The 19,965-nt window shown below is 39.0% G+C and overlaps 1 protein-coding gene across 1 annotated transcript in view; it reads left to right on the top strand.

The window, feature by feature from the left end:
• The window catches only part of TMC1 (transmembrane channel like 1), a 233,944-nt gene extending 214,149 nt beyond the window's left edge, over nucleotides 1–19,795 (top strand). Inside the window, exons 17-21 of the mRNA XM_070431495.1 lie at nucleotides 4,917–5,156; nucleotides 9,974–10,099; nucleotides 14,273–14,351; nucleotides 14,450–14,501; nucleotides 18,216–19,795. Of these exons, the coding sequence (XP_070287596.1) occupies nucleotides 4,917–5,156; nucleotides 9,974–10,099; nucleotides 14,273–14,351; nucleotides 14,450–14,501; nucleotides 18,216–18,238 (520 nt within the window). The 3' untranslated portion in view covers nucleotides 18,239–19,795. The remainder of the gene's footprint in view (nucleotides 1–4,916; nucleotides 5,157–9,973; nucleotides 10,100–14,272; nucleotides 14,352–14,449; nucleotides 14,502–18,215) is intronic.
• Nucleotides 19,796–19,965: the final 170 nt, after the last annotated feature.

Below are 19,965 nucleotides of genomic sequence, written 5' to 3'. Positions count from 1 at the left end.
CAGCCTCTGTGGGTCCTGGATCTTTCCTTTCCTGGAGAGGATTCTGTTGTCTATAAGCCTAATGTGGCTGATTGAGGGCTGCAACATTGCTACTGCAGGACTGAGGAAGCACTGTGTTGTATCAGTTTTAAAACTCCCTGGCTCTTGCCCTGACTGGTTTGGCTCAGTGGATAGAGCGTCGGCCTGCAGACTGAAAGGTCCCAGGTTTGATTCTGGTCAAGGGCATGTACCTTGGTTGCAGGCACATCCCCAGTAGGGGGTGTGCAGGAGGCAGCTGGTCGATGTTTCTGACTCTCTATTTCTCTCCCTTCCTCTCTGTAAGAAATCAATAAAATATATTAAAAAACAAAACAAACAGAAAAAACTCCCTGGCTCTTGCAGAGTGCCATAAATCCTTCAGGCTCGGGGGATGCCATTTGTACACACATGTGCTGCATGTCTCTTTCTTGTTCTTTCAGAATTTAGACAACACATTTGCCTAGAAATTCCTTTTCATTATTAGAAAAGCTGTTGTAATGGCTGCCTGATTGTTTTCACTTGCAATTTCACAACTGTTTCTATATATTGCTATTGTTCATATTAACATTCTGAAATATCTAAAAACCTTGTTCTCTCATGGGTAGATCCATTATCAAAATCTCTTCAATATCATTGCACTTTTGCTTTCTATGTATTCATCCTTGAGCTGTTGAGCAAGTCTTGCTTCTGATGAGTCTGAGGAGGACTTTAGATAGTGAACGTGCTTTTTGAGTAGACAAACATAGCCACACACCAGAGTTCCAGAAGCAAAAGAACTGTTACTCACCTTCAGGTCAACCCTTTGTACAAATTCTCTTTTTCTCACTCCCAGGAAGTTGGTGAGGGAGGTGTGTGGAGTGTGAAGACTACCTTTCACAGGCTCTCTTGCAAAAGGGCACTCGCTCATGGTAATCTATTTCATGAGGCATTAGGATCTGATGACTGGGTTTGACCACTTGTTACAGAAACAATCAAGAGAGCATGGGGATTTTGAATCTAATTTCTTTCGTTTGTGACTAGAGACATTCAATTGCCGCTGTAGGAGTTTCTAAAGAGTGGACATTACTTACTCTGATGTTATTAAAGTCAAACATTTATAGGTAAAAGTTCGTTTGTTATGAGTTGACTGAAATGATCAGTAAATCTTTATATTACACATTTATTTTGTAAACTTATCTTTATTATTGAAAGTATTACAGATGTCCCCTTTATTCCCCTCACTGACTTCCCCCTTCCCGCCTCACCCCCCAGATATTCACAGCACTATTGTCTGTGTCCATGGTTTATGCAAATATGCATATAAGTTCTTTGGTTAATCTCCTCCCACACCACCCCCTTTATGTCTGAGATTCCTCATTATTTTTGAAATAGACAGCATAGGCTTTTGTAATCACATTTTTTAAAGTGACAAAAGCACAAGTTATCTGTATTGTAGCAGGATGTAGAGGTAGCAAAGAACACACAGTGAGAGAGAAGATGGGTTTGGACATTGCTCCAACATTGCCTCATGGTATACCCTCCTGCCAATCTTTCATCTTTCACTACCTCATTTTCTCAGTTGATCACACGTGAATAATTTGCCTGACATATACCATGTCACTGGAGTAATAAGAAGAGCTAAATAAAAGAAGCTTTCATCTGCTTTGATCTTCTTGGAAGAAAAGCATTTTATTAGGCTAAGGTATTACTGTGATCTCTGCCTGACAGATGATGGGATCAAGTCTGGGTAAGGGACTTAGTGAGCCAAGCTCACTAAGTCATGAACAATGACAGAATGAGCATTAAGGTTCTGATATCAGTGTGCCAGGACCTGTTTTTCTAGGTTATGGCTCTGTGTCATTTGTTCAAAATGCCTATGTGATATTCATTTGGAAAATTTTAAATTTATTTATCTATAGATGTACATTCATATAATAAGTGTGTACATATATATGCATACAGACAAATGATGCATGTGGTGGTGGGGAGGGAGTAAGAGATCAACCAAAGGACTTGTATGCATGCTTATGAGCATAACCAATGGACACAGACAATAGAGAGGTGAGGGCATGTGCTGGGGGGTGGGAGCAGCCGGGGAGAGGTCGATGGGGGAAAAAGGAGACTTATGTAATACTTTTAAACAATAAAGAATTCAAATTAAAAAAAATGATGCATGTATATGTGCAAATATATGTGACTTTAGACAAGTCTTGTTCTTGAATTATATACAAAATTGTACCTAAGGATAGACTAGGTTGATCAGCAATGAAACATAGACCCAAAAATTAGACTCTATAAGTCTGATGTGGGCTGACCAAGGGCTCCACTCTTGTAAATTACCCTTTCTTGGAGTCCCACACAGGCATCATCAGGACCCACCTGGAATGGCTGGTCGGAGTAGTAAAGAGCGAAAGACACACAGGGCTCTTAGTGTTTCCACCCAGCAGTGAGACACCTCTTTTTTTTCTTCTCTTTTTTTCTTATCCCCCCCATTGCCCCCTGCCCCCCACACATGCCCTCACGTCCCTGGTGTCTGTGTCCATTGGTTAGGCTTATATGCATGCATACAAGTCCTTTGGTTGATCTCTCCCCCTTACCCCCACCCTCCCCTACCTTCCCTCCGAGGTTTGATGGTCTGATTGATGCTTCTCTGTGTCTGGATCTGTTTTTGTTCATCAGTTTATGTTGTTCATTATATTCCACAAATGAGTGACATCATGTGATATTTATCTTTCTCTGACTGGTGAGACACATCTGTTTTATTCCTATTTTATTGACCAGAAAAAAAATCACATAGCCAACTCTGACTTTTAGAAGGGTTAGATTAGTGATTTTCAACCTTTTTTCATCTCATGGCACACATAAATATTACTAAAATTCTGCAGCACACCAAAATACATGTTATATATATATTTTTTGCCAATCTAACAACAAAAAATGGTATATTTCGATCAGTTCACACTAGATGGCTATTGTTGTGTTGGCTGTTGTCATATTTTTTTTTAATTTGACAATCTAAGGGAAAAGAGGTCAGAGGCCTTAACTAACTAGTCAGGTATTGCATGTTTTAAAAATTCTTGCAGGACACCGGTTGAAAATCTCTGGGCTAGAGCATCATCCAAAACCACATTATATTATGAATATTAGCATTTGGGAATATTATCTAGTGCTTTGGAAGACCTGTACTCACTCACTTGTTCATGCTTTTGTGGTTCTAGGTTCTTTCTTGCTAATCTGTAAGCAAGATACACTATGCTTTTCCAAAGTTTATTTTCTCTTTTTTAAAAAATTCATGGAGTTTATACTTTAGAGACATTTCAGATTCACAGCAAAAGTGAATAGGAAGTGCAAAGTGCTTACATCCCCCTTGCCCTTACACATGCACAGCCTCCCCCATTATCGAATCCACGCCTGAGTGGTACATTTGTTACAACTGATGAACCTACCTGGACATGTCATTATCACCCAAAGTCCGTATCATTTAAAAAAATTAGTTTAACTTCCTACAAAGTCTCTTGTCAATTCAATGCAGGATGTTAAAATATCATTCAGATCTGTTGTGTGGAATCCTAGCAAGACAATATGAATTGTGACAAGATTCCACTTTTCAATGAAATTGTTTCATGTTGGGTTTCATAAGTTCAATTATAGCAGAAACTAATTTCTTCATCTAACTCAGTTCCAATCCCCAAATAACATACCAAATTTACATTGAATGGATTAAAATGATAATCCTAACCTGAAATGTTCAGGTTTTTATTATAGTTTGGACAGTTTTAAAAATAGGACTCTGCTTAAACTTCTAAAATAAGTAACATCTAAAACCTCTTTTTGGTTTTGAACTAGTTTCTATTAATATGGTTTTATGGTGCTAATGAATTTTCTCATCAAATAAAATTAAAATTTATTTTGTTGCAATAACCAATGATATCATAAAGTAAGAATGACCTTAGAGAAGTTTTCTAAGTAGTTTTTGTTTAAAATACTTTTAAAATATCTTATATACAAAGCAGTGATTTCCAGGACAAGCTAACCTAAAAATGTAGAAAGATAAACTAAACTGAGATGTGTTGAGTTTCATCTCAAAAACACATAAAGCTTTGCTACGGGATATCAACAAAACATAGCATATTAGACACAAATACATCGTTCCCATCAGCTCAAATAAAACTCTTCAGTGTAGATGTACACACACACACACACACATACCCCCACACACACACATACCCTCAAGCACTTTTTTCCCCATTCTTGGTTCCAGAAAAGCTGGGGGATCAGCACAATGGAGCACCACTGAAAGGCACACCTGATTTGCAAAGAGGCCATGTGATATGCTTATATTTTGTGTACATAGTCAAATAACCTACATCTTCTCATTCATGGCTAACCTCAGAAGGTTCCCAGCACTAGTATTTCCTTGCCTACATAATTTAGTAATTTCTCTTTCATTAAATGAGAATTTATTAGCCATGACAAAAGTACTTAATCCAAATGTGCAGTTTATTTGAGTTGAATGAGTGCTTTTTAAGAGTCAGTTATTAAAAAGTTCATTTTTTGGCTATGTTAATTAATTATATGCGTATTAAGGGAAATGAAGTTTATTTTAGAAGTAGGAGACAGAAAGAAAACAAATGTCATACATATATATACTTACTCTGTTGTAATTTAAACTTACTAATAGTAGATATGATTAGGAATCTATATAGTTTCTATGAAGGAAGTATGTACCTATAATAATGGGGGAGATGGTAAAATGTGTGTAAAAGATGGAAATGCATTATTTATACAAAGGGCTTGTGTGGTTGAGAGTGGCATTTTCTGCCTTCGGCAAGTAAGCATGATGTGACACAAACAGGTGCTGTGTGGCCTTGTTCCGGAGGGAGGACCTGAAATGACCCGAGTTCTGTTTTCCTTTCTAGGATGGGCTCTTTCTTTGCTCCCAGCCTCCCAGGCATCAATATCCTTCGACTCCACACATCCATGTACTTCCAGGGCTGGGCCGTGATGTGTTGCAACGTCCCTGAGGCCAGAGTCTTCAAAGCTTCCAGATCGAATAATTTCTACCTGGGCATGCTCTTGCTCATCCTCTTCCTGTCCACCATGCCTGTCCTCTACATGATCGTCTCCCTCCCGCCATCTTTTGACTGTGGCCCCTTCAGGTGCTTGTCTTTGAAATTCCATTTGGGCATAGTTTTCTTTCAGGCTTGAGGATAGGAATGGTCAATCATTGTACGAGTTATTTTAGTTGTTTTCAAATGATGGCATTTTGGTATGTGGCAATGAGATCCTTTGGGTATTCTGGCTCATTCTGTGTCATGGAGATTCTTAGGCAAGTTCCATCTATTTTCTCATGTGGGAATCATAGAAGGGAAAATGATTTAACTGCTCCAGGCTCTGCCTGGGTAAAATATGGACAATCAATCTGAGCTATTTCCATACAAGGAGATAGCAAAGAGCTAGTCTATAGGTGAAGGTTTTCCTGATGCTGGGCCTTCACATCCAGACAGTTGAAGCTATTGCTATGTCTCATGTCAACCACCACATTGATAAAATAAAATATAACATAAATAAATATAGCAGACTACCCACATGCCACCTATGACATGGAATCATTATCCTATATAATGAAAGTGTAATATGCAAATCGACCGAACGGTGGAACAATGGAACAATAGGTTGCTATGATGTGCACTGACCACCAGGAGACAGGTGCTCAACGCAGGAGCTGCCCCCTGGTGTCAGTGCACTCCCACAGGGGGAGTGCCACTCAGCCAGAAGCCAGGCTCATGGCTGGCAAGTGCAGCGGCGGTGGCAGGAGCCTTTCCTGCCTCCGCTGCAGGAGGGCAGTAAAAAGCGAAGAGTCCCAGACTGCAAGAGGGCGCAGGCTGGGCTGAGGGATCCCCACCCCCAGTGCATGAATCTCATGCACCGGGCCTCTAGTCAGATAATAACATAAAGAAGGTCTTACAATTTATAATCCATGCTATATGCCAGTAAAATATTAAAGCTGTTTCTCACATGCATTCTCCCTAAATAACAAGGATAAGTCACTTGAGTAGTAATAAAGAGTCAAGAAGGCTCTTTCATCCAAGTTGGAAATGTACCTTCTACAGTTTCCTAACATCCTTTGCTGTCTAAACACTTATCAAGACAGCAAAGTTCCCAGGATCTGGAAAATCGGACTTCATCCCTTAAAGGGATGCATCTCCCACAAGTCCCCCCTCCCCCTGCAAAGATCTGCATGTTGAGTCACCGGGCAGCATACATTTGAGCTGTTCCTCCTTTTCCGTGAAGAAAATATGAATGTGAAAAGCCATGTGAATGTCAACCGTGATGCCATAATGGCCACATATAATTTCCCTGTCATGCCGTCAAACCCAAGTTACTAAATTAAAGTCAAAGGCTTTGTTGCCCATCTGCTTAAGTATAAAGGAGGCATTTCACTCTAATAATAGTTTGAGTTATTATTGCTTTACTGGAAAAGAAAGAAAGAAAATGTTAAGCCAGTGGATTGGGCAAAAACAGCTGGAGGTCTGTCAATTCAGGAAGCTGATGTTGACAAGTCCTGGTCACCCGCCGCCCCCCCCCCCCCCCCCCGCCCCCGGGCTGAAATAAATAATGCAGAGAGTGACATCTGGAGACTAAATATGAAATTGCAGTCTTGAAGGAGAGATTGGTCTCAATAAATCCTGGATAAAATTCAGAGTACAAAGTTCAAGAGGTAAGCCATACAAATATTTGTTAACTGCAAATTACCCAACAACTAAATATTCAGGATAAGTTTTAGGTGTGCTTTTAACTTTTTAATTGGAAATTGATCCTTAGGAAAGCATATCAAAGGAACTTAACTGTCTATAAGGGAAACCCCACACTGTCAACACATAACAGGGTGGTGGTTATACAGGTACATTCATATTAAAAATATCATTGAGCTAGACACCTAGAGTGACTGAACAGTTTTATATTTTTGAGCTCTAACTCCTCTGCCTCTCTTTATATCATGAGTTACTATGGTTGTAATGAAAAAAAAATCAGTCTGTGTTTAAGGTATAATATATGATTTTGAACAAGTATTTTCTAATTGGAAAACTTGGGAAAAATTACTAAATATATATCACTATTTTGAGATCAAGAAAATTTAAATATTTTCAACAGAGTATTGGGAAGGGGTTATCTCTATCCTATTTAGAGAGTCTATTTTTCCTGCCAGTTTTCTCACTTGGGGGAAAAAGAATATATACTTTGAAAAATTTGTTCGGACTTAAAAGTTTAAAAGGGTTGTTCAGCCTTAGAAATTAGGTGAAAATGAAGGAGCCTCATGACTTACCATCCTTAGGGACCCTGAGTTTGAGGCGATTTGCCCAGCCTGTTGAGTAAAGTGTGTCTGACACTTCCTGGTTCCTGGGCTGGCAGCCAGTTGGCAAATATGCATTTGAAGTAGGCTAATGGAGACACCATCTAGTTGCTCCTAGATGCAGGTATATTTTCATGTATGGTGGCTACAATACCTAAGAAGATCCATTCTGTAAAGCCATTTGATGAGATAGTTTAGCTTGTTCTGGTTTCACAAGACCTGGGTAGGGAGGGTGAATTTCCCAGAAAAATCATTCCAATAGACTATTAAGTGGATTTACCTTAAACAGTTCAATAATTTAAAAACTATTTCTTTGGTGTTCGGATGAAGAAGAACCTTCTAATTGCTCCACCATATTTCCTGACACTTGATATTTCTCCTCCAGCCCCCTCATTAATAATCTTGAAAAATTTCTACTTCTCTAAGTTCTCATATCCCTCCCTGCTAACATCATGGCAATTATGTATTTATATATTTTCATCTTACTGCAAAGGTTATATGTGTTTGTACTAAAAAACCTGGAAATTGTAGAAAAATTTTCACATGAAAAAAAAACAACAACCCAAAATACAAAACTATCCATAACCCACAAAGTCCTGACATACCAACTTTGGTATTTTGTATTCTGTTTTTCTTTTAATGCAGATTTTAAAAAATAAGTGAGATCATACAATATGTTTAGGTTTATATTGTATTGTGACACTACTATTACATCACTCATTTGCAATCCTACTATTCTATGTGCCTCTTTTTCTTAATAGTGTAGCTGACTCCCAGAAGGGGGAATGTTTTCATTTTTCTGAGTCCACAACACAGTAGAGTGTTAGCTAATAGCTTGAATTAATGAACTGTGCACTAAACGCGAAGCCAGAAGTGGGATTGATGTGGGCATAGACTTTCATCCTGCAGAGCTTTCAGTCTGGCTGGAAAGACAGGTGTGCTCTTAAACTGTACCGATGTAGGGCTGATGGAGCTATGTTCATGGGAAAACCATAGAGTAAGTGCACTAGCATTTCACTTGACTTTATGGTCACAGCAGACTGGAAAGATTTCTGGGAATATTTTGAAGTGACATATGTTGGCTTACCTGTCAGAAAAAGGGATTGCCAAGAATTTATATATGCTTCTCTAGTTGGTATGAAATTAATAGATCTCTATTCTTGGTAAGAGACCTGACCTAGAAAAGTTATCCGAGAATCCCCAGAGTTGCCAATAACTTTGCACTTGGGACACACTAGGATGCAAAGAAGACCTTTGTAGGTATGGAATATTTTGTATAATTCCAATCCCTGCTTCCCATTCTAACCACATTCATTAGCACAGCCGGACAAGCTGGAGAAGGGAGAGTAGATTGTCTTATCTTCTCTCCCCCTTGCTTACCTTTTTACAGCAGCTGTATTCCCTATGGCTGGGATACAGATATTTAAAGATAATAAACTTTAGTGGAATAAGTTGCTATCATCTTAACTTGTCTATAAACTTCATTCTCCTTTATGTACCTTAGGCTTTTCTAGTTAGTGTGGAGCTCTATAATTTGTGAAGCAAAATTTATACCCCAGTAGTCCAGCCACACCTGAGAACATGATTGGAGTCATTCTTAGGTTATTGGAAAATATTATTAGATCAGGAGAAAGAAATTGATCTGCACCTTGTGGGTTATGTTCTTTTAGTAATTGAGAATGTTTTAAAGATAAAAAAATAATGAAACCAAAATATTATATTGTGTTATACCAACCATTATTCTGATGATACATAAAACGTGGTGATAAAAACACCTAGGATCTTTTCTGAAAATTACATCTTTTCATAGTAAAATCAATATGCATAATCAAAAATAAGTTAGCAATATGGATATTACTTTATAATTTTAATCTTATGTACTAAGTTAAGACAGACATCTGTTCTCATTTTTCTGGTTTATAGGGTTTTGGTCTCATTTTAATGGGCTGAGAACCAGCCCATTTAGGACCTTTGCTTTTAAAGCTCATTTTTCCTTCTCTTCCCATTTTATGTGCTTGGCAGTGGAACTGGGTTGGTACTTTTTAAGACCTGTCCAGAAGAAATACAGAGAGAGAAAGGACTTATCACTCAGTGTGGTTACCTATTAATAGCTCTCATGAAGGAGGTTTGGTGGAAAATGAGATAGAAGCTATTGCATGGAAAGATGTATTGGGTTATTTTTGGATTTGACTCCATTAAGCTATTCCTTATGCTCATCTCCACAGCAAATTAAAAAACTGAGTGCACTGTTTATTCAGCCCAAAGAGAGTGTTCTTTTACAAGGAGAGCTGGCTGAGGGGGTAGACTGATAAGCTATTTATAAAACACATTTCAATCAAAATCTTAGACATACAGCTTTTAAAATTGTCTCCTGATTCTGTGGTGAATTTCCTACAGGCTTTGAGTATGTGATTATGTTGGGATCAAATTGATCACATCTTATCCATATGTTGACAATATGAGGTCAAAGTATCAGGAGTTATAGCAAAACATCAGATTCCTAACCTTAAAGAGTATTTAGGCCGTGTTTGGGAAAGATTTCTAGTTTTCTTCTTTTTTTCTGTAACCATGGTTCCCATATGTTTTAAATAAACTTATCTCCTTTTCTTTCTTTGTCTCCAGTGGCAAAAATAGGATGTTCGAAGTCATTGGAGAAACACTAGAGCATGATTTCCCGAGCTGGATGGCCAAGATCTTGAGACAGCTTTCTAATCCTGGACTGGTCATTGCTGTGGTTTTGGTTATGGTGTAAGTGCTCTCTCTCCTCATGGAAAGAGCCTTTGTCATGTGCTTCCTGGCGCCCTTTCAGTTTCAGCTTTCTCTGCTCTCTCACTCTCTCCAAGGGTTGTGCTACGGCCTAACCAGATTCAGTGCTGATTCACATGGTCGTGAGAGGCTAACGTTGATGAGCCATATTCAGATCCTCTTGGACATAATACACAGCCATCTGCATCTGTCTTTGCCTGCCTGGGATTATAAGATTTGTTCCCAAGTAACCAAAATAATTATCGATAAACGGCTAAAAGCAAGGGAAACATAAAGGCTAAATGCTAGATCTAATCAGCACATTGAGTGGCCCTCCCCCCACCCTTGTTCCATAAAGCAGATGGCTGTGAACACACAGAAGTGATGAGCCTCTAAGCTAATATTCCCCTTGGGAATATATTTCAGGGATCAGGGTTTATGGGGTCTAAAAAAATCACCGTGTCCTGGTACCTAGGAAGCCATCAGTAACTGTGTGTCCATAGTAATAGAACCAGAGGACCAGAGGGTCTTGGGTAGGTCACCCAGTCGGTCCCTTTAAAGTCAGAGGTGATACTTAGAGGAGAACTTGAGAGGGAGATTTTGTTTCCATATTCCTTTCACTGGCTTCTGACTCTTGGCCACCACAGATAAACTTAGATTCTAAGTAAAAATATATGCTTGCTATGGAAGAGCTACCGTTATTCCCCAAGACTTTCCTCAATAGAACGTTTGGAACTGCCACTGCCCTCAGTCAAGGAGGGCACGAATGAAATCATCCTCAGGGACACTGGAAACAAAGCTGACACATGGGTTGGATTTGTTTCAATAAAAGGAAAACTAGGAAATCTTAGTGAGACACCTCCCAATGGTTCGAGGTAAATGAGCTGGGTCTGAGGCACCTTGTTCCCCTCGTCTTAGTGATGGTCATGGTCATGGGCCACATCAACGAAGGCAGGTGCTATGTTCTTCAATTGTATAAATTAAGAAACTGACTTAGAGGGGGGGAAGTGATTTTCCCTAGATGAGACCAGAGCAAAATAAATAATCGTAGGACTTGGACCGTAAATCCAACATTCACCCCTTCACACCATGACGCCTTCTTTGAGGGAGGGTGCTAGCCTGTGGGGATAACTAAACAGGAAAAGAGATTACTATTTTTTTAGAGACTAATATTTCAGTTAAATGAAATTGGGCTCAACTTGTTTCATTTCAGTTGGATACCTGAAACTTCTGCAAAATCCCATTCTAATTTTTAAGAAAGTAAGATACTATAGCTTAGATAGTTTTTTATTCTTACTGGACAGATTCCTATTATACACTAGAACCTGGGTCATGGGGTGGCGTTTAGGATCTGATAGTAAATCTCTGGGGCAGATGTGTTGGAAAATGACAAGCTGGAGGCAGCATGTGTCCCCAGATGGCCTTGAAGCGAGTTTTTCTGCTCCATGTTTTCACAATAGAGCGGCTTCTGAGAACATGTTATGTATCCTGCAGCTTTTAAAAGTCAAAGCCCTTTGATGGTATAAATGAGATCTCATTTAAACACACACACACACACACACACACACACAACTTAATGTCAGATTTATGACTATATTCTTAACTAGTTGATGGATTTATTTTTAAGCAAAGGAGCAATATTGTTTCAGTGCCACTAACTAAGTCTTTAACAAGCTGTCTTGGGGTGTGGAAGAGGAGCTAAAATGGCCTTTGCTACAGGTGCTTACCCACATATTAACTCATTTAATTTTTACAAGAATTATTATCGATCACGGATTGTATTATCAATAGCACATGAAGATCTCCCCCAAATCTAATGGCTAATAAGTGGATTCAAACCCATGTCTATTTCCCACCTCTTAGTCCCCCCACTCATAAGTACCAAGCACTGAGTTTAGGATGAATGGGCATGTTCAGGAGGACTGGAAGCCACTTGTCAGGGATACTCTATTTCCAGGGTGAGCAGATTTGTCCTTAAAGGGCTGGAGAGTAGATATTTTAGGCTTTGTGGATCAAGAAGTAAAATTGAGGATATTATATAAATTCTTATAAAAACCATTCTTAGCTCATGAGCCATACGACATAGGCCAAGAATCAGATTTGCCCTGGAGGCCACCATTCGCCCACCTCCTATAGTGACTAGGTCTATAGCAGTGGCTCTCAACCTTCCTAATGCCACGACCCTTTAATATAGTTTCTCATGTTGTGGTGACCCCCAATTTCATTGTTACAAATTGAACATAATTAAAGCATAGTGATTAATCACAAAACAATATGTAATTATATGTGTGTTTTCCGATGGTCTTAGGCGACCCCTGTGAAAGGGTCATTCGACCCCCAAAGGGGTCGCGACCCACAGGTTGAGAACTGCTGGTCTACAGGAAAGCAGGCAGGATAGAAGAAGGTCAAATAGAGAGACTGCAAGGTTAATTTCAGTTCTCAGGTTCTCATTTAAAAGCCAAATTTCAGTTTTGGTGGTGATTTTATTTTTCAAATCCTGAGGTCTCTTGTTCCACTTTATGGGGCCCAAACAATTGGCTTGGCTTTTTATTACCTTTAATTAGAGAATGTTATAAGCATTTTGAATTTCCCCAGTGGGTCATATTAAATCATCTTAGGTGGTTTTGGGTAACTGAGTAGAGTTTAGGTTAGTTCTCTGCAGGAAATTTTATTCCTTTGGAGACTAGAAAATGATTTATAAAGAATACACATTTAAGGTACATCACAAGATGGGGAAAAAAGTGGAGAATAAACAGGGAAATCCAGAACTGTGAGGTCTCTGAGTTTCCCCTCCTACTCTGGGCACTATTCTAAGAAAAGTTTTATACTACTACTAGAGGCCCGATGCACAAAATTCATGCAAGAGTAGGCCTTTGCAGCCCCGGCTGCCTTGGCCCTCACAGCTTCGGCTTCATCCAGAAGGTCATCTGGAAGGTCGTCCAGAAGGGTGTCTGGATGGTTGTTCCACTATTGGCCATTCAGTGTATTTGCATATTATGCTTTTATTATTATAGACAACACACATACTCACGCGCACACACACACACTTGTTGAGCACCTACTTTATGCCAGATACTGTACCTAATGCTTTCATGTATGTAATTTCATTCAAACTCCTGCCACTCACATAAGAGGTAAACAAACTCAGCTAAACCATATCAGTAATTGTGTTGCCAGCACCAGATGGCTCACAAAGGATATAATCTGGCACATTGGTGAGCAGAGGAAATGTGTTCAGTATCCAGTTATTTGCAACAAAGAGAAATGCCAGTTACTTTTTTTTATTGCATTTTTTCTTTTTGTTTATTTGTTTTGCTTTAAGTAAAATGAGCATATTGATTTTTGCTGCAATGTTTGGCTGGAATTTGCTCTTTCTAGAAACATAAATGTCACTTTAAAGGCAAGAATATTCCTTTATAACGCATCTTCTTTTTGAAGGAGGGAGAAATGCAAACAATACATTCTATAGGAAAAAAAATTCATGTTAGTTAACTATGCCTATGAGGATTATATTCTTAGTTATAAAAGCCAAAGGAAGGCATTTAAGGCAAAGAGTCAGTTTCCTTTTTATTTGACACATTCCCTAAGCATCAGTAGATTGTCCATTGTCTTGGAGGCCATTGACGTCCATTTAAAATGTTACTTTCAATTATAATTTAAACTGATGTTAATACATCTCCAAAAAGAGGCTAACATTAGGTAGTGAGACACAGTGAGCAGAGCCCCTGGCTGTGGAGAACAGGACTTGAGGGTCAGCTTCCCAGGTCCACTCCTTCCCAGTCCCCGGGTAACTGAGTGCGTTTCTTTAACCTCTCTGCGCCGCACCCAGTCTTTTTTGTTGTTGTTAATCCTCGCCCGAAGATATTTTCCCATTGATATTTAGAGAGTGGAAGGGAGGGAGAGATACAGAGAGAGAGAAACATTGATGACACCAAGATACATGCTCTTGACTGGAATTGAACCCATGACCCTTCAGTCCCAAGGCTGACACTCTATCCACTCAGCCAAAATGGCTAGGGCTCACCCAGTCTTTAATCTACAAAATAAGAGGTCTAGAGTAGAAAATACCGTAAAGTCTACTCCAGTGCCAACATTCTATGACTGACTGTAAATTTAAGAGGACTATTGAGAAACTGAAAAAAAATGCCGTACATGTTATCTTTTTTAAAAATATAGATTGACCATCTATTATCTGAATGCTACCGCAAAGGGCCAGAAGCAAGCCAACCTGGATCTACAAAAGAAGATGAAACAGGTAGGTTACAATGTATTTCACAGAATCATCGCCTTTATGGAAGTAGTGGAAAACACCCGCAAATTTCATGTTTTTCTTCCACCGTTTCCTTTGTGTAGCAAGCTCTGGAGAACAAACTGCGAAACAAGAAAATGGCAGCGGCTCGAGCAGGTTGGAGATGTGTTTCTGTTTGCAATTTTCTTTTATGCCTACAAACAGTATCATCTTTTTTTTCTTTCTTTAAATGGGGGCTTTGCCGCCGAGTGGCATAATTACCCTTACTAAGCAAATCATCCCCCACTCCTGCTGTCCGCCCTCCTAGCCCTTCTCAGGCATCTTCTCCTGGGAGTTTGCTTGTTGTCCCAGTGGGAGAAAGAAACATTCAGGATGTAAACTCAGCAGTAGTGACAGAAAAGTGATCTTGCAAAATGACTGAAAAAAAAAAACCCCCACTATATAGTCATATACAAATAGATACACATGCAGACTCTCTCCTGCCCATGTGGACCATTTTTGGACCTAGAAAGACACACTGGGAGTATCCCATGAGGGTCCTCTGAGCTCACCACCATTGATTGTCAAAGCCTTTTCTGATTCATTAATCTTCCTTTTTAATCTCGTTAATTTTTAAAATATTAGAGTCAAGCATATTTCTATTTGTCAAAATTACTCTACTTTGTGTTCCACATGGAAAAGTGATGCCTAAGAAGGTCAATGAACATTTTTTCAATGTTTCCCTCCTAACCCCTTTTCCCTCCTACCTACCTCCTACATGGGTTTAAGTAGAACAAAAGAGAAATGTATTGGTGCACAGAGATGGACAGGAGAGTGGTTATATGGCTTCAGGCCACATTGTGCCCTAAGTTTAAAAGCGATCAGGGCTGAGCTGCATTTTCCTATGGTTCTTTCAACATGGTTCTCCTTTCATGTTGGCTGAGCTTCTGGGCCAGGACTGAATGCAGCTGTATCCTTAGTTATGTTTTCCTTTGATTATTTTTGTCACTAAGCCACTTTTTTCTTAAATGCATTAAATTTTTTCAGCTTTATTGAGGTATAATTAACAAATAAAATTTTAATACATTTAAAGTGTGCATGTAATGATTTGATGAGCACATACATTATGAAAGGATTCTTACCTTCGAGTGAATTAACACATCCATCATCTCACATATTTACCTTTTGATTTCTTTTGATGAGAACGCTTAAGTTCTGTTCTTTTAGAAAATTTCAATTATACAATACAGTATTATTATATACAGTTACCATGTTGTACATTACAGCCTCAGACCTTATTCATCTTATAACTAAAAATCCATACCCTTTCACCACCCTTTCCCTCTTCCCCCATCCTCCATGCTGCTGACAACCACCATTCTTCTCTCCTTTTCTCTGAGGTCAAGTTTGTTGTTGTTGGTAGAGTACACATATAGAAGATACCATGCAGTGTTTGTCTTTCCCTGTCTGGCTTATGTCACTTAGCATGATGTCCCCTCGTTTCATCTGTATTGTCACAAATGGCAGAATTGCCTTCTTCTATAAGGCTGAATACTATTCCATTGGGACATTGGGATACACACACACACACACACACACACAGGGTGGGCAAAAGTCAGTTTATAGTTATCAGTACACAAAACAGTTAATTATTTATTATTTATTAATTAACTAGAGGCCCGATGCATGAAATTCATGCGAGAGTAGGCCTTCCTTCCCCCGGCTGCTGGCACCGGCTTCCCTCCAGCATCTGGGACCCGGGCTTCTCTCACAGCCCCAGCTTCATCCAGAAGGTCGTCCAGAAGGATATCTGGTCTAATTAGCATATTACATGTTTATTATTATAGATTATTGTATTATATATTTGTATTTCAACTATATATATGTATATATATATTAGTATATATATACCACATTTTTAATTCATTCATCCATAGATGGACACTTAGGTAGTTTGCATACTCTGGCTATTGTGAGTAATACAACAGCAAATGTGGGAATACTGATTAATGATTTCATTTTCTTTGGATATATATCCAGAAGTGAGATTTCTGGATCATATGATAGTCCTATTTTTAGTTTTTTGAGGAATCTCTATACTGTTTTCCACAGTAACTGCACCAGTTTACATTCCCACCAGCAGTGCACAAAGGATTCTCTTTTCTTGGCATCCTCATCAGTATTTCTCTTGTCTTTTGGGTAACAGACATTTTAACAGGTATTAAGTGACATCTCATTGCAGCTTTAATTTCATTTCTGTGATGATTAAATGATGTTGAGCACCTTTTTATGTACCTCTTGGCCATTTGTATGCATCTCTGGAAAAATGTCTATTCATGCCAAAACTGGTTTGGCTCAGTGGATAGAGCGTCGGCCTGTGGACTGAAAGGTCCCGGGTTCGATTCCGGTCAAGGGCATGTACCTGGGTTGCGGGCACATCCCCCGTGGGAGATGTGCAGGAGGCAGCTGGTTGATGTTTCTCTCCCATCGATGTTTCTAACTATCTATCTCTCTCCCTTCCTCTCTGTAAAAAATCAATAAAATATATAAAATAAAAAAAAATGTCTATTCAGGTTCTTTGCCCATTTTTATTTATTTATGTTATTTATTTATTTTTTTAAATCCTCACCTGAGGATGTTTTTTTTATCAACTTTTTGGAGACAGAGGAAGGGATAGAGAGAGAAGCATAGTGCAGCCACTGTGGAAAACAGTGTGAAGTTTCTTCAAAAAATTAAAAATGGAACTCCCATTTGACCCTGTGATCTCACATCTAGGAATATATCCTAAGAAACCTGAAACACCAGTCAGAAAAATATATGCATCCCTATGTTCATAGCAGCATTATTTATAATAGTTCAGATCTGGAAATGGCCCAAGTGTCCCTCAATAGATGAATGGATAAAAAAGCTGTGGTACATTTATACAATGGAATACTATGCAGCTATAAAAAGAACTTATTACCCTTTGAGACAGCATGGAGGGACCTGGAGATTATTATGTTAAGTGAAATAAGCCAATCAGAAAGAGACAAATATCACATGATCTCACTTATATGTAGAATCTAATAAACAAAATAAACTGATGAATAAAATAGAACCAGAGGCATGGAAACATGGAACAGATTGACAAATCTCAGAGGTAAAGGAGTATGAGGGGGGAGAGATTAACCAAAGAATTTATATGTATACTAGAGGCCCGGTGCACGAAATTCGTGCAAGGGGTTCAGGCCCCCCTGCCGTGGTGGCCGCCTGCCTCTGCCTCAGCCCCCACTGCAGCTTGGTCCGAAAGGTTGTCCAGAAGGACGTCCAGAAGGATGTCTGGTCTAATTAGCATATTAAACTTTTACTATTATAGATATGTATTACCTATGGACATAGACATTAGGGTGGTGAAGGCTTGGGGCGGGGCAGGAACTGGGTGGAGGGAGGAAATGGGGGGAAAAAGGGAGAACAACTGTAATACTCTCGACAATAAAGATTTAAAAAATATCCTTAAAAAAGGAAACTGGCCCAGCTGGTGTGGCTCAGTGGTTGAGCATCAACCTATGAACCAGGAGGTCAGGGTTCGATTCCTGGTCAGGGCGCATGCCTGGGTTGTAGGCTCAATCCCCAGTAGGGGGCATGCAGAAAGCAGCCCACCAATCATTCTCTCTTCATCATTGATGTTTCTCTCTCGCTCCCTCTCCCTTCTTCTCTGAAACCAATAAAAGTATATTTTTAAAAAATTTTTGATTAATTAAAAAAAACCCTCAATGTGCAGCACATTTGGAAAATATGGATTTCAGGATACCTCATTCAGAATCATTAAGCATACTGAAAGCAATATCTTTATATGCTTCCTCCTCATCTTCTCTCTCTTTTATTATTAATTAATTTATTTATTTTTAACAGCTGCAGCTGCTGGTGGCCAGTAACTTTCACAGATACGTTGTGGACCCAGAAGTACTCTTCTCCTTGCTGTTTAAGGGCAGTGACTTATGTGAAGGCCCAGAGAACAAGCATTGTGGAGTTGCTATGCTCCTGTTTTAACCCTGAAGGATTATCAAGGTCAGACTGGTCAATAAGTCATCACCAGGCCTCCTGAGACAAGAAGGATCTCCACCTTAATCCAAATGAAGGATTTGTTCCTGCACTGCCATTTTCTCCCCTGACCCATTTCCTTGACATTTTTTTCTCTAACAAATTGAATTTAAAGGAGGATGTGGTTCAGCAATATAGGTTAGTTTAGAAACCTTATGCTCAGTTCACTTTGTATATTTCTTCTGCCTTAGTGTTCTTGGCCTGGGAGCAGGGCTACTTTAGCTTCTTTTTCCAAGTTTAGAAACATCTTCATAAAGTACTCACTTTAAGCATTCCTTAACTCACTGTTTGAAACCAACCCCCTGTTTTCTCTTTTATTTTCTGCCTGTCTCCCCACCCATGACCCACACAGATATACACCCAAGGCCTTTTTATTTGCTGCTGGATTTAATATGAAATAAAATGGCTGTTTTAGAAGAAATATTTAAGTGAATTAGGGACCAGATCAGCACAGGGCTGAAGAAGTACATGGGTCTTAGACAACCCAACTTTTATGAGTAAAAAAAAAAAAGACACCACAAATGATTGCTATTGTATCACAGTCTGATCGTTTGACCTCCAATGATCCTATCTCCTGAGTTTAGATTCTCATATTGCATAGTTTTGCTTTGCTTTTGTTAAGGTTAGGAAAACAAACACTTTTATAGGGGGGTGGAGCTTCAGTTTATAGATGTGCTTAAGCATTATTATTTACTTAAAGTTTAACTTGACTTTGAATGCTCTTAGCCGGCCTGTGTGACTTCAATGACACCTCCTAACTCATGTCCTTTTCCAGAGGTGAGCCAATTTGCCTGCCATTCCCTGCAGTTGACTTGCTGGTTTGTATTACCCTGTCCTTGAATATCTCCTTCTTTCCTATCTTTTACTGGCCATAGAATGATCACCCTGTTTCTCTATCAATCCATGTGTTCATTACTTCCATCATACCAAATTCAAGGCTTGCTTCCTCTGGTCAAATTATCCAGACTAGTCTTTATTCCCAACTGTACCACTCCCTTGATAGTCTGCATTTGGACTCTTGTGTTTTTAATTCAGATTTTATTAATGTATTGACTTTCCTGTGCATTGTAATGGTTCTTTATTGTTTCTTGTATGTGTGGATCTTTCCTATCCAGATTGTAAGCTTCCAGTGAGCAGGGATCTTATCTTCTATCTCTTTTGTATGCCTAGTATAGTGCTGTGCACAGGTAGGCACTGAATAAATGCTTGTTAATTAAATTGAATCAATTTAACTTACAGCAGTTGCATTGTGAAACAAAAACTTCTGTTATCTGCATGAAAATATTACTATGATGTAAGAAATGAAATTATCTGTTGACATGCTGATTTTATTGTCTCATTAGATTATAATGAAGATGATTTAATAAAGCGAGTGCTTATTTTTACGTGGATCATTTGTGTACTGTGCAGTAATAAGATTAGGAAATTGGTTTATGTGTGTTGCCAAATTTACAATGAGAATTTCACTCCCTTATTCTTGAGCTAATTTGTAAGGAAGATGATGAGAGATGACAAACTGTCCCCCAAGGACTTCACCTCCTAAGAGCAATGTACTTTTTGA

This window comes from Myotis yumanensis, unplaced genomic scaffold, assembly GCF_028538775.1.
Source record: "Myotis yumanensis isolate MYYU_CA2020_CCGP unplaced genomic scaffold, mMyoYum1.0.hap1 SCAF_12, whole genome shotgun sequence".
In the NCBI taxonomy this organism is placed as follows: domain Eukaryota; kingdom Metazoa; phylum Chordata; class Mammalia; order Chiroptera; family Vespertilionidae; genus Myotis; species Myotis yumanensis.
This window is presented reverse-complemented; position numbering and strand designations above follow the sequence as displayed.